At 44.1% G+C, this 13,846-nt stretch overlaps 1 protein-coding gene across 1 annotated transcript; it reads right to left on the bottom strand.

The window, feature by feature from the left end:
- Nucleotides 1-5,705: 5,705 nt before the first annotated feature.
- On the bottom strand, nt 5,706-13,341 carry LOC310851667 (uncharacterized protein). Its single transcript, XM_083754287.1, has 4 exons — nt 13,004-13,341; nt 8,146-8,295; nt 6,908-7,042; nt 5,706-6,018 (listed from the first exon to the last, which is right to left on the bottom strand). Exons 1-4 carry the CDS (start codon nt 13,218-13,220, stop codon nt 5,804-5,806), a joined length of 717 nt encoding a protein of 238 aa, XP_083610413.1. The 5' UTR covers nt 13,221-13,341; the 3' UTR covers nt 5,706-5,803.
- Nucleotides 13,342-13,846: the final 505 nt, after the last annotated feature.

The following is a 13,846-nucleotide window of genomic DNA, read 5'->3' as shown; positions in this document are numbered from 1 at the left end:
CCAAAGGGGATTGTTCAGTGAACACAAGGCAGTGTGCGTGCATGCTAGTGTCTGGGATCTCTGGGAGTCGGGGGTCAGAGTTCACCTGGATTAGAGGCAAATATATGAAATGAAAGGCAATATGGAGTAAGCATATCGGTATGTAATGAATGATGCTTTGCAGGGTTAAAGAAAGAGAAACATGTGTAAAAAGTATAAAGATAGAGGTAATCTAGACTTCCGGAGGTGGCGCAAAACAGCAATGGCGGTCCTCTTTACCCTGTGAAGAGGGGCTCCGCGAAAAAGGGTCGTCCGCTGCGGCAAAGCGGAGACCCATCAAGAAAAACCACAGGCAGAGCGAGCCTGTGGCTGTGGGACTCGGCGGGCGCCAAAAGCCCCCCCAGAAACGAAGAAGGAACCCCGTAAGGGGCTCCGGAACGTGAAAGGGGGAGCGGCGCTGTGAGTTCATCGCTCTTTTCGTGGATGCAAAGCCGCGCTGCTGCTGATGAGCGCCGACCTTTCTTCTTGAAAACATCGAAATTGGCTGCAACATACCCGTGAGTAAGGGGAACTAAACATCGGACTAAAATTTTGGAATTTGGCTGAAATTTGGCTGAAAACGGGAGGCGAGTAACAGGAAGTCCGTCTCCCGATCTTGCTAACCAGATCAAAGCAACGGTTCAGAAGAGCGCTGAAGCGCTTAAAAGGGACTGTAAAAGTAAAACGAGGGTGTATTTGATAGACTTTGTAGTGAAAAGACAAGCAGGAAATCTTTGTAAAATTTGTGGACTTTATTTTTGGAACTTTCTTCCTAATTTTGAGCTATGCGGAGTTAAAAGGGACAACCCAGCTGTCGGGCTGTCAGTGCGCAAAAGAGAACTGTCAAACTGCTGATACTGTTATTGGAGTCTAAACTGATACATAGACTGAGACATTAACGTTTAAACACTGTTGCTGGGACCTTTCTTGACACCTTGTGGCCTTTTTTCAAGAAATAGAAAGCCCGGGGAACCTTCCTTTTGTACTCTGGAACTACTAAGATTTAACATAGGGAACATAAGAACTTCAATGGCGGATAAGAGTTCTCTCCTTCCTTGAAACTTTGAAATACCCCCACCTAGAGGATTGTGGAGACATAGAGGCCTGGGAATTGTACTTTATTGTGATTCTCTGTGGTTAAATTGTTTACACTCTGGACTTGTTTGACTTATGGAACAAAAGAAAATTTGACCTTGAACAGAGGCAGGTGTGGAATGAGTGGCTCAGGGAGAACAAGAGCAGCTAAAGCTAAAGAAAAAGAAAAGAAACCAGTTCAACTTGTTCAAACAACCCTATCTCATCAACGAAGATCATCCGTCCCAACTGTGCTGACAGCACAGGAGGTGGAAGCTGAAGAGCCTGCTGCAGAAGATATGGCAACTGGAGGATCTGAAATAGTCCTGAAACAAATTTTGGAACAACTGGCAATTTTAAATCAAAAAGTGGACAATCAATCATCAAAAATTGACCAAGCTACATCCTCTATTAGTAAATTATCTGAGCAGGTTTCCCAGCACACCCAGGCAATTGAGAAATTGCAAGGAGCCACGACTGAAAACTATAAACTAGCTGTGGAAGCCAGTCAAAAAGCAGAACAGGCGAACAAAAAGGTTGATGAGATCAAGGGGGAAGTAAGGCCTCTGAAAAGACAGGTAGGGGAACAACAGGCCTACCTGTCATTGGTTGAATTGAAAAGTAAGGAAAATAATCTCAGGTTAAGGGCCATCCCAGAACTGGAGGAAGGAAATTTACAGGGATTTTTAACACTTTTGTTCTCCAAATTCTGGGGGATTGAGGAAGACAAGGATTTTAAAATTGTGACGGCTTTTAGACTGGGAAAATTGATAAAGAAGGATAAGTCCAGAGACTGTTTGGTTATTTTGAGATCAAGAGAGGAAAGAGACAAGATACTAGGCCTACATTTTAAAAAATCTTTGGAGATAGAAGGTAAAAAGGCTGAAATTTACAGAGACATACCCAAACATCTTTTGGATCTTAGGACCACTTATACAGATTTGACCAAACTGTTGAGATACAACACAATCCCTTATAGGTGAGAGTTTCCGCAAGGACTATCATTTACCTACAAAGGAAGGAAAGTAAGAATTAAAACACCTGAGGACCAAAAGAAGTTCTTACACGACCACGAGGAGGACCTCCAGAAAGGAGCCGCAGCTTCTTGGCCACCACCACCACCGGGACCATCTCCAAAGCCTACGCCGTCTGGATCTGGACCAGCATTACCACCTCCGGGATCGGAGGGAAACCTAGACACCCCACTGTAGACCCACCAATTAGACCAGGATGTCGCTGCAGCTTCTCAGTTGGAATATAAATGGCGGAAATTCTCCGGAAAAAAGAAGAAAAGTATTTCATATTTTGAAAAAAGAACAATTGGACATTATTTGCCTGCAAGAAACGCATGTGACAAGGCTCCACAGAAAAGTGCTAATTAATAAAAGACTAGGCCAAGAATTTATTTCTTCGGATAAAGTTAAGAAAAGAGGAGTGGTGATATATGCAAAGGAGAGCCTGTCACCGAAATTTTTATTTAAAGACGAACACAGCAGAATTTTGGCGATTGAAATTCAGACACAAGGAGAAAAATTTTTGATATTAGGAATATATGCTCCAAATGAAGGAAAATCGGAATTTTTCAGGAAGCTGCATGAGATTATGCTGGACTACTTAGACTACAACAACATTATTATGATGGGTGATATGAATGGGGTTGTGTCTGTAAATATGGATAAGTCGCAAAGTGCTAACATAACGAAAGATGGCAGACTACCTAAAACTTTTTTTGAAATGACTGACAATCTGGACTTAATTGACATATGGAGGGTTAAGAACCCCCTAGGAAAAGAAGGAACTTTCTTTTCTGAAGCTCATCTGACATGGACACGAATCGACCAAATATGGATAACTAGAGGACTGGCACCCAAGACTAGAAAGGTGGAAATCTGCCCAAAAACCTGCTCCGACCATAACGCTTTGAAAATGGAACTGAGACTAAATACAACCGGATCCTTTAGATGGAAAATGAATGACACCTTACTAAGGGACGAGAAGATTGTTAAGAAGGCCCAAAAACACTGGGAAAGGTTATGGAACACCGGAATGAAATTTACGGCATGTAGTGCCTTGAAGGAAAACATTATGAAAATGATATACCGGTGGTACATGACCCCAGTCAAGCTTGCTAAGATATATCACCTGTCTGATAATAAATGTTGGAAATGTAAAGAGGCGGAAGGGACATTCTTTCACCTCTGGTGGACCTGCCCGAAAGTGAAGGCCTTTTGGGAGATGATTCATAATGAACTTAAAAAGGTACTTAGATTTACCTTACCTAAGAAACCAGAGGCCTTCCTTCTGGGCATGGTGGACCAGAGAGTGCTTAAGAAGGACAGAATTTTTTTTATGTACGCTACTACAGCAGCAAGGATCCTGATTGCAAAGCATTGGAAGACACAAGATTTACCCACACTGGAGGAATGGCACACGCAGTTGATGGACTACATGGAACTGGCCGAAATGACTGGCAGAATCCGAGACCTGGGAGAAGAAACAATCGAGGAAGACTGGAAAAAATTTAAGGACTATCTGGAAAAACACTATAAGCTGTATGAATGTTAAAAAATGCATCTTTTAGGAAACTCTAGCTTCAGTAAGGTTAAACTAAAGAAATGAAAATTAAGGCACAAGAAGTCTGAGATAGAATAATGAAATAACTTTATTGTGTTTAAATGAAAATGTACATGATTTGGGTTATAACACATTTGAAATTGGGTAACATGATAAAACGAAGGATACAACAAGTAATGAAATAAGTTAACAAATTGCTGATGTTATGTATTACAGAGAATGCAGGGTTGGGAGGATGTGGGGAAGTCCAGTAGATTTGGAAAAAAGAACAAGAAAACTTGTAACCTTTCTACTTTACTCTTATAATATGTTCTTTATTCTTTTTTCTGTACTTTACAAATTCAATAAAAAATATTATAAAAAAAATAAAGATAGAGGTAATCTACATTAGGCACAACAACTCAGAAAGAGTAAAAATTTTGAGGTCTTGGAACAAAGGAAGGAAGTCAATATGTGTATATGTATGTAACGACTAGATTAGAATGATGATATGGTTTTATTTGTAGATGTGTGGTTTTTGGTTTTTTGGGGGGGGGTTGTTCTTTTTTCTCTTGCATTTTTTTCTTGTTTGTACTGTTTTATTTTGGATTCAATGTTTGTAATTTTTGTTGTAATGTTGCATTGAAAATAAAATAAAATTAAAAAGAAAAGAAAGAAAAGAAAGAAAAGAAAGGCAATTAGTCTCCACACAGCTTAAGGGGACCCCTGACCGTTAGGTCCAGTCACGGACGACTCTGGGGTTGCGGCGCTCATCTCGCTTTATTGGCCAAGGGAGCCGGCATACAGCTTCCGGGTCATGTGGCCAGCATGACTAAGCCGCTTCTGGCGAACCAGAGCAGCGCACGGAAATGCCATTTACCTTCCCGCCAGAGTGGTACCTATTTATCTACTTGCACTTTGACATGCTTTCGAACTGCTAGGTTGGCAGGAGCAGGGACCGAGCAACGGGAGCTCACCCCATCTCAGGGATTCAAACCACTGACCTTCTGATTGGCAAGCCCTCGGCTCTATGGTTTAACCCACAGCGCCACCCACGTCCCTCCACACAGCTTAGGTCCAGGCTATCTCCCTATGTGAGCTTGCCTGGGCTTTGCGATCTTCTTGGCCCCACCCCCTTCACAGGCCTGCTCAGTGAGGACAAAAGAGAGGGCCTGTGGAACTCCCTTCCACAGGAGGCTAGATTGTCTGCCACTCTGCTTTCCTTTCACCAGCAGGCAAATACTTTTTTTTTGTTCCCACAGGTTTTAGGCCACTAACTGGCCGTTGTGGCAAGGTCTTTTGAGGATGGGTGTTCTACTTCATTTTTGTATGCTTTTAAATGGTTTGAAGTGTTTTCACTTCTGTTTTTAATAGGGTTATTTTTTAAATTCTCTCTCCCTCTCTCTCCCTCTCTCTCTCTCTCTCTCTCTCTCTCTCTCTCTCTCACACACACACACACACACACACTTCTATGCATGGCACACCCAGTTACAAGAGTTGTCACTTTCCTCCTCCCTCCTAATAGGGCTCCTCTGCCTCTTAGAAAGTTAGTAGCTGACAGTTTCACTATTATTACACATCCGCCATGCTGGAAAATATTTAATCTATCACAATTTTCCATATGCTGTGCTGATGCCACCTATTTTTTCAGAACGTAAGAGAAACACCACATCGTACTCGGGAGCACAGTCAGGGGGAAACCCGTTTAGAGCGATGGATTATAATTTTTAAAGCACTCCAAGGCTCCATCTGCACTACACATTTGAAGCAGCCCCATGTCACTTTTAAGCAGCCATGGCATTCCCCCAAAGAATCCTGGGAACTGTAGTTTGCTGAGGGTGCAGAGAGTTGTCAGGAGACCCTAAAAGTTCCTGGCGAAATGGGCAGCTCTCTTTGGCTGTACTTACCTAAAAGGAGGTGGGAGGTGGGGGAGAGAGAAGGAACTGTTACAGACCAGGCACTGAAAATGCAAAACAACTTTATTGCAAGATTTAGGTGTTGGTTTTTCTTTAAAAAATCAGACATTGGAATATTAAAAAAAAAAAATACAAGAGAAGCAGTAGGATGGATAATTTTTTTTAATAGACAATGCGGATTCAAAATAAAATAAAATAAAAAATAGCATGGGAGGAAATGAGAAACTATCAGGTTGAAGAGTTTAGATTATGGTGGAATTAAGACAGATGGATGGGCTTGAGAGGGGGCTTCTTGCAGGTGGAGCAGCCAGGCCCTGACCTTGGAGAACTGACAGCCCCATAGCTGTGTGGTCCCCAGCTGCAGGTTGCTGCATGCTCCCTTCCAAGAGCATTGTGTTGAAATGTTGTTCGCTGCCAGATTGTATGGTCAGCAAATGTGTCATCAAGCTAAAGAAACCTGCGGGGAGAAAAGAAGGACCATATTCCTTTTCTATTTTTTTAAGTTGAACTGAATTGATTGGTTGCAGTTTTGTCCCTCCCTTCCTCCTAGGAGCTCAGGGTAACAGGCACTTCCCAATTACTCATCCTCGCAGTGCATAACAGTAATAATGCAAGCCACACTGAAAGCATTTGGGTCCCCAGGTTTGGAAATGGGAAACACACTGAGAGCTGTTAAATTATGGGGATCAAGGAAGCTCTCCTGCGTAAGCCAAACTGGAAAGAACATGAGCTCTGCAAAAGGGCCTGTGTGGTTCCTGTTCATTTCAACAGGGCAGGGGTCACCAATGCAGTGCCCATGGGCACAGCGATGCCCCTGTGATCTTCCCCTGCTGTCCACGAAGCCTTCTTGGTTATGAGATGGTGAGGATGGTTAGTTTTTCTTTCTCAAAAAGTGCAGAGATTAGAAGGAAGGAGTTGGTAGAGTGACGCCCTCCCCAACTTCCTCTTTCAGCTCTATGTCCTGTTCAAGGCAAGGCTCTGATTAATTCCACTGCATCTGACTTTGACCCACATACCCTGGGAAACCTAAACTTTAACTCTCTTTTAGTCCCCCAGAGGGGTATCTGACCTGTAGGAGAAGGGAGAGAATTGATCAGAGGGGGTAGTGCCTCGGCACTCACTCAAAACTCCCAAGGAGGTCACAGGCCTAAGAGACTGACCATGCCTGCCATAGGGCTTACATGAGAGGATGTCCTGCTGGACTGTGCCCTATGGCTCCGATCCACCTTCCACTTTGCTGTTCTAATAAGTTATGGCTTAATATAACAGCCTGGCCTGTTAGCAGTACTTGAACCACGGTTTCGCAGTAGGGATGCCCCAAGAAACTGTGGCTTAACAAAGCTCACCATTCATGACATAGAGGGTGAACACCAGCCAGGCGAGGCAGAAACTCCATGTGAAGTGAAGGTGGCCGACAGAACTCAAATCTTTCTGGGTCATGTCGACTGTGTATGAGGCCATTGTGACAAAGCCGAAGATGCCTAACAAGGAGTAAAAGTGAGTTAGAGATGCCACCTGAGTAGGGATGGGGGATCCATTTGATCCAGGTTTTTTCATGAACCTGTTGAATGGAGACTTTAAGCATGCAAAATAAGCCTTGTGAATGCACAGGAAGGTAGGAAGCTGCCATATACTGAGCCAAACCATTGGACAATCTGGTTTAGTACCGTCTACACCAGGGGTCAGCAAACCTTTTCAGCAGGGGGCCGGTCCACTGTCCCTCAGACCTTGTGGGGGGCTGGACTATACAGTCATACCTCATGTTGCATCCGTTTCAGGTTGTGTTTTTTTGGGTTGCGGACTGTCGAAACTCGGAAGTACCAGAACAGGTTACTTCCAGGTTTTGGCAGGCGTGCATGCGCAGAAGCACTAAATTGTGCTTTGCGCATGCGCAGAAGTGCTGTATCGCAACCCGCGCGTGCGCAGATGAGCAGACATGGCTTGCGAATGCTGCGGGTTGCGAACGTGCATCCCACACGGATCATGTTCGCAACCCGAGCATCCACTGTATTTTGAAGGGGGGAAATAACCCAGAGATGCATTTTAAATAAAAGGACACATTCTACTCATGTAAAAACACGCTGATTCCCAGACTGTCCGTGGGCTGGATTTAGAAGGCGATTGGGCCAGATCTGGCCCCCGGGCCTTAGTTTGCCTACCAATGGTCTCTACACTGACTGGCAGAGGCTCTCTCGGGTTCCCTCCCAGCCCTCCCTAGAGATTGAACCAAGGACCTTCTGCATGCAAAACAAATTCCTCTACCACGAAGCCACAGGCAACACAAGCTTAGTATTGTCTACACTGACTGGCAGCTGCCCTGCAAGGTTCCAGACAGAGGATTTCCCCAGCCAACCAGCAGATGCTGGGATTGAACGCTGGTGCAGAATCTGATGGCCAGGCTGCTCAATGGGGTGAGCATTTTACACCAAATCTGGGCCGACTGAACTGGCTGCCGGTTAGTTTCTGGGCCCAGTTCAAAGTGCTGGTTTTGACCTATGAAGCCTTAAACCTGAGACCTTTTGCATGTGAGCATTTGTTGTGCCACTGAGCCCTTCCTGAAACTAGGGGGAGATCTCTTTCTCACCTGTGGTGAAGCTTGCTGCTGAGGACACCAGCATGTTGGAAGGTCCCCCACAACGCCTCAGGCATTGGCAGGAGATGAGGAGGGAGATGGCTGCCACGAAGCCAGTGACCGTAGCGAGTGCCAGGAGGATTCTCGAAACTCTCATGATACCTGCCAGGGAGAGAAAGATTAATACGGATTGTTCATGCTTTGTGTCCTGTCTGAAATGCTGGAGAATGCCTGCATACAGGTGGCTTAAGTCCACTGGTTTCATAAAGGGTGAAAAGGGTAAAGAACCCCTGGATGGTTATTTTTTTTAATAACATTTTTTTGATTTTCCAAAAATAACAAAACGGGGGGGGGGGGCAGCAGAAAAAATAATAATAACCAAATTAAACCATAATTTATGGTCGACTTCCCTTCACTCCCCCTCTTGCTTCCATTATAATATACTGGTTCATGCACGTCCATAAAACCTTATGCAGTGGTACCTCAGCTTAAGAACTTAATTCGTTCCGGAGGTCTGTTCTTAACCTGAAACTGTTCTTAACCTGAGGTACCACTTTAGCTAACGGGGCCTCCCGCTGCCGCTGTGCCACCTCTGCACAATTTCTGTTCTCATCCTGAAGCAAAGTTCTTAACCCGAGGTACTATTTCTGGGTTAGTGGAGTCTGTAACCTGAAGCATCTGTAACCTGAAGTGTCTGTAACCCAAGGTACTACTGTATACTTAACAGTATACTTAATTTTAAAACCTCCTTCATCTTATTACAAGTGAGTTTTAAAAGTTATACTTGTTAAGGAAAATTCTGGGTTGAGACAGCCCAGTTCATTGGGGTACCAGTCCCCCGTGGGTCCATGTGGTCAGTAAAAGACGGAAATTCTAGCCAAGCAATTTGGAGCAAAACAGCAGTAAGTAGACTTAGATCCTTTATTGTTGTGCAACAGGTTCAACAGCAGCGAGTGAATCCAGAGCATGGAGCGACATTGACTTTTAAAACTTCCCACCACATCCCAGAATACAGTTCACACAGCATCATTGATATATCATCTTTACATCACTGACATGTCACCAATGAAGAAGATTTATTGCTCAGATAAGCCTTGGCGTCCAGCCCGCTTCGGCTGTGCAGTTACTAGCCAGGCCTCCGGACTTCAAAGGCCACATTCCAAAGGCTCTGAGCAACACGCAGAGATTAAGCAGCGGTAAGAGAAAGCTGGAAACTCAAGTGCGTTCTTCAGTGTGCTTAAATAAAGTCCACTCAGGATATTAGCAGCTAGAAGCAGTTTTTATTTACAGCAGACTATCCATTATCTATCACAGCGAACAGCATCATGAAAACACATCCTCTCTCCTCAAAAGTGAAAGTAGAGGGGAAAACAAAGGCTGGAGACACTCTCGAAATGACACATAATCTCCCCCCTCCCAATTTGTAGGCAGGGCGTACACTCTGAGCTGTTTAACCCTGTAAGCTCAGGTTCTCCTCACAATCAAAGGGGAGGGGAAGACAGGAATTACACTAGTTCAACCTTAGCAAACATGTCCAGACAAGTTACAGGTAGGTAGCCGTGTTGGTCTGCCGTAGTCGAAACAAAAATTTAAAAAATCCTTCCAGTAGCACCTTAGAGACCAGCTAAGTTTGTTATTGGTATGAGCTTTTGTGTGCATGCACACTTCTTCAGATACACTGAAACAGAAGTCACCAAACCCTTACATATAGTGAGAGGGTGGGGTGGGGTATTACTCAGAAGGGTGGTGGGAATGGGTGATTGGCTGATAGGTGTGGTAAACCTGTTGATGACTGTTAACAACTGCAGTTGGTCTTACAGGAAAAAGCAAGGGGTGAGATGGCTAAAAATAGCTTTATCATGTATAATAAGATAAGAATCCAATGTCTATTCAGACCAGGTCTCTCCATGGTTTTAAGTTTGCTGATAAGTTGCAATTCAGCAACTTCTCTTTCCAGTCTATTTCTGAAATTCCTTTCTAATAAGACAGCTACTTTGAGATCTTTGTATAGAATGTCCTGTATAGAATGTTTATTACTGGGGCATGGAACATAGGAAGCAAGAAGGACCATTGGTTTGTCTAAATTAGTTTTGTCAACACTGACCAGCAGCAGCACTCTGGTCTCCATCTAGAGAAGCTCAAATGGGGTTTCCCAAACTTGGGTCTCCAATTGTTTTTGGACTACAACTCCCATCATCCCTAGTTAGCAGGACCAGTGGTCAGGGTCAGGGATGATGGGAATTGTAGTCCAAAAGCAGCTGGAGACCCAAGTTTGGGAAACCCTTAACCAGAGGCATGATCAGAGTTCAGGGACACAGTCCCACTTGGCAAAACAAAACAAAAACACTTTGGCCACATGGTTGGGTTCTCCCTTCCTTATCTACCGTATTTTTCGCTCTATAAGACGCGCCTTTTCCCCTCCAAAAATTAAGCGGAAATGTGTGTGTGTGTTATGGAGCGAATACAGGCTCCATGGCTTCAGTGAAAGCAACGCGAAGCCTCCGGAGTGCGAAGCCTCCGGAGTGCTTCGCTGGAGAGGCACTATGCAGCTTTCCCTCTCTGCGCAGCGCCCCTTCAGCGAAGCAGGAGGAGAAATGGAAGGGGCTCCACTTCTCCTGCTGCTGAGCTGAAGGTGCGCTGCGCAGAGAGGGAGAGATTTTTTCCCCCCTTGTTCTCCCCCTCTAAAACTAGGTGCGTCTATAGAGCAAAAAATATGGACATACATAATTCCAATATCCATCAATCCCTAAACAGAAGATGCATTCTTAAAGATGTGGAACAGTTCAAATCCCTACTGGATCTCTTACTGGGTGTTGGGGTCACTATTTCTCACCATAATCTACTTTCAGAGCTGTTGTGAGCATGAAAATGGGCGAGGGAGGAGAAGATTGCACATGCTGCCCCAGGCTCATTGGAAGAAAAGGGCACAATTGAGGTGGGTGGGTGGGGAGGATTAGGAAAAGAACAACCAAGCGAATAGATGCATCATCAGTTATGAATATCTCTACTTGCTTTAAATAACAATGCACCTGACCTCTGCTCCAGAGGGTAGGAGTGTTTCCTTCTTAAAGCTGCCCCTTGACAGCTCAACAGCTCAACTCTCAGGAGGCAGCAAATGGGATGTGGTTTCCCCTTCTAAACATCACTCTTGACAGCTCTAGTTCTCAGGAGGCGCTGACAGTTTTAGACACTAGTACAAATCATCATTATCAGTAACTTTCCGACAGCTTGTAACAACAGTGCCATAGCATCTGCACCAGCTGTTTGTCCCCAGGTCAGCTTCAAAGTTTGGGGACTAGAGTTCAAAGCCCTAAATAATTTCGGACCAAGATACCTTACGAGGGTCTTGCTCCCTATAGGCCGGCATGTTCAGGGGCTGAACTTTTGGAGGTGCCTTATCATGCCCCTGAGCATAGCTGTCAACTTTTCCCTTTTCTTGCGAGGAATCCTACTCGGAATAAGGGAATTTCCCTTAAAAAAAGTAAAATTTTGACAGCTATGCCCCGAGACCAAATCTCTCTATACTGTCTGGATTTTTAAAAATTCAATCACCTGACATTTGTTAACAATAATCAGCAAATCTCTGCTCCATATCAAATTGCTTCAGACCATGATATGGAGATGATAGATAAGTAGATAGATATATAGATATAGCTGAATATATATATATATAGTAATAGTTATGAGTTTGGAGGGACAGTGTTAGGTTGTTTGCAGACACCCCTCCTAATCCCTGGATCAAATAAGTGTTAAAAGCTAATCAAGCCTTCTAATTTTTGGGACAGTCAGGTTAGCGTCCTGTTAAGGCAATCGCTTGGGTGATGGGCCATTAAGGGGAACAAAGGAAGCAGCTCTGTGGGAGATGGCAATTGGGTGGAGCTCCACCCTCCCTCAACTCTGGGTAGTTAGGAGGATTAAGCCAGGGCTGTGAAGAGGAAGTAGAGTGATGTGAGCCAGAAGCAAAACAGAGAGAGCAAACGATGTTTGTTTTCTGTTTGAATCCAAGGCTGTAGCTATGGGGGAAGCAAGCTCTCTTGGGTTGTTAATTCTGTGAACCGTAGGCTCAGGTTGCATATATGTGTAAACAAACCATAAATCATAAAGATACCATAGTCTCTGCTGTCCTTCATGCTAGGTTGGCAGGAGCAGGGACTGAGCAACGGGAGCTCACCCGGTCTTGGGGATTTTTTTTAAAAATAATATTTATTCAAAATTTTAAAGGTTACAAAAAGAAAAAAGAGAAAAATGAAAAATGAAAAAGACAGAAAAAATACAATCATTTAAAAAAGAAAAAGAACAAATCGAACCTTTACATAGCTTACTTCCTTTACTTATTTCCTTGACCTCCTCACACCTCCCATTTTTGTATTCTAATTCAAATTGTTATTTCAGCAAATCCTTCCAACCTTGTTTTTATCTTAATAATTTGTTTTAATATACTGTAATTTTACGTTCTCTCTTTCATCAATTCATTTTTACTTAATCCTTTATGTCATTTCTGCCAAAACCACATAATTTTCTTTTTCCAACATCTTTCTAACAATCATTAATTTTACAATATTTTTGAAGATAGATAAGCTTTAAATTTTTTTCCTGTTTTGGGGATTTGAAGCAAATTGTTTATCTCCTCGGGAAATAAATGAAATAAACATTTCAAAACACCTAGCTTCACTTGGGCTTACACATCAGTACATGTTGGCATGGGATCTCGCTGGAGATCCAAAAACTGACTTAAACATCTCCTGAAGGGCAGATCCCCCAGGACTGGAGCCATGCAGCCATGGGACAAGAGCAGACAGTTGCTTGTGTTTGGGGTGGAGTGCCAGGAGGAATAGGACTGAGATGACCGGGCACCGGTGCACCTCCTTACCACTGCTCCTGCTCAGTTGAGTGCAGGCTACGTTGTTGCAGAGTTTGTTGGCCACGGGGTTAGGAGGCCCATTCGTGTCTGGGGCAATGATTTCCATCCAGGAGGGGCTAAGCAGGGAGATGGAGAGGAGGAGGAAACTGATGCAAGTAGAGGCGGCTGTGGTGGCTCGATAGGGCAAGCTCACACGGAGCCATTGGCAGGCATTGGCTGGGGGCATCTTCGCTAGGAAGAAGAAGCAGCCACCGAGGACCAGCGAGAACTTGTGGAGACACAGTGGTTCCTAGAGTCTCTGTGCAACAGTTAAGGCTCCTGCAGATACTTCTAGGCTGGTCTCAACTGCCGTGGAATCTTGACTTCCTTTACTTCTTTGGGTTGAGGGGGTAGGAAGCGGCCTGGCGCAGGGTTGATTTATTTACTGTGGTGGTGATTTGTTTAAACTGTTTTTGATCTTGAATTTTAAATCTCTATTAACCTGCCCTGGCCCCTATCAGTGAACGGCAGGTCTTAAATGTAATACTGGCGTTATTGGTGATGATTGATGGTGGCAATGATAATGATAATTACCATATTTTTTGCTCTATAAGACTCACTTTTTCCCTCCTAAAAAGTAAGGGGGGAAGTATGTGCGTCTTATGGACTGAATGCAGGCTGCACAGCTATCCCAGAAGCCAGAACAGCAAGAGGGATTGCTGCTTTCACTGCGCAGCGATCCCTCTTGCTGTTCTGGCTTCTGAGATTCAGAATATTTTTTTTCTTGTTTTCCTCCTCCAAAAACTAGGTGCGTCTTGTGGTCTGGTGCATCTTATAGAGCGAAAAATACGATAATAATATAATAGGGACAGG

This window comes from Podarcis gaigeae, assembly GCF_964106915.1.
Source record: "Podarcis gaigeae genome assembly, chromosome: 8".
NCBI classification, from domain to species: Eukaryota; Metazoa; Chordata; class Lepidosauria; order Squamata; family Lacertidae; genus Podarcis; species Podarcis gaigeae.
This window is presented reverse-complemented; position numbering and strand designations above follow the sequence as displayed.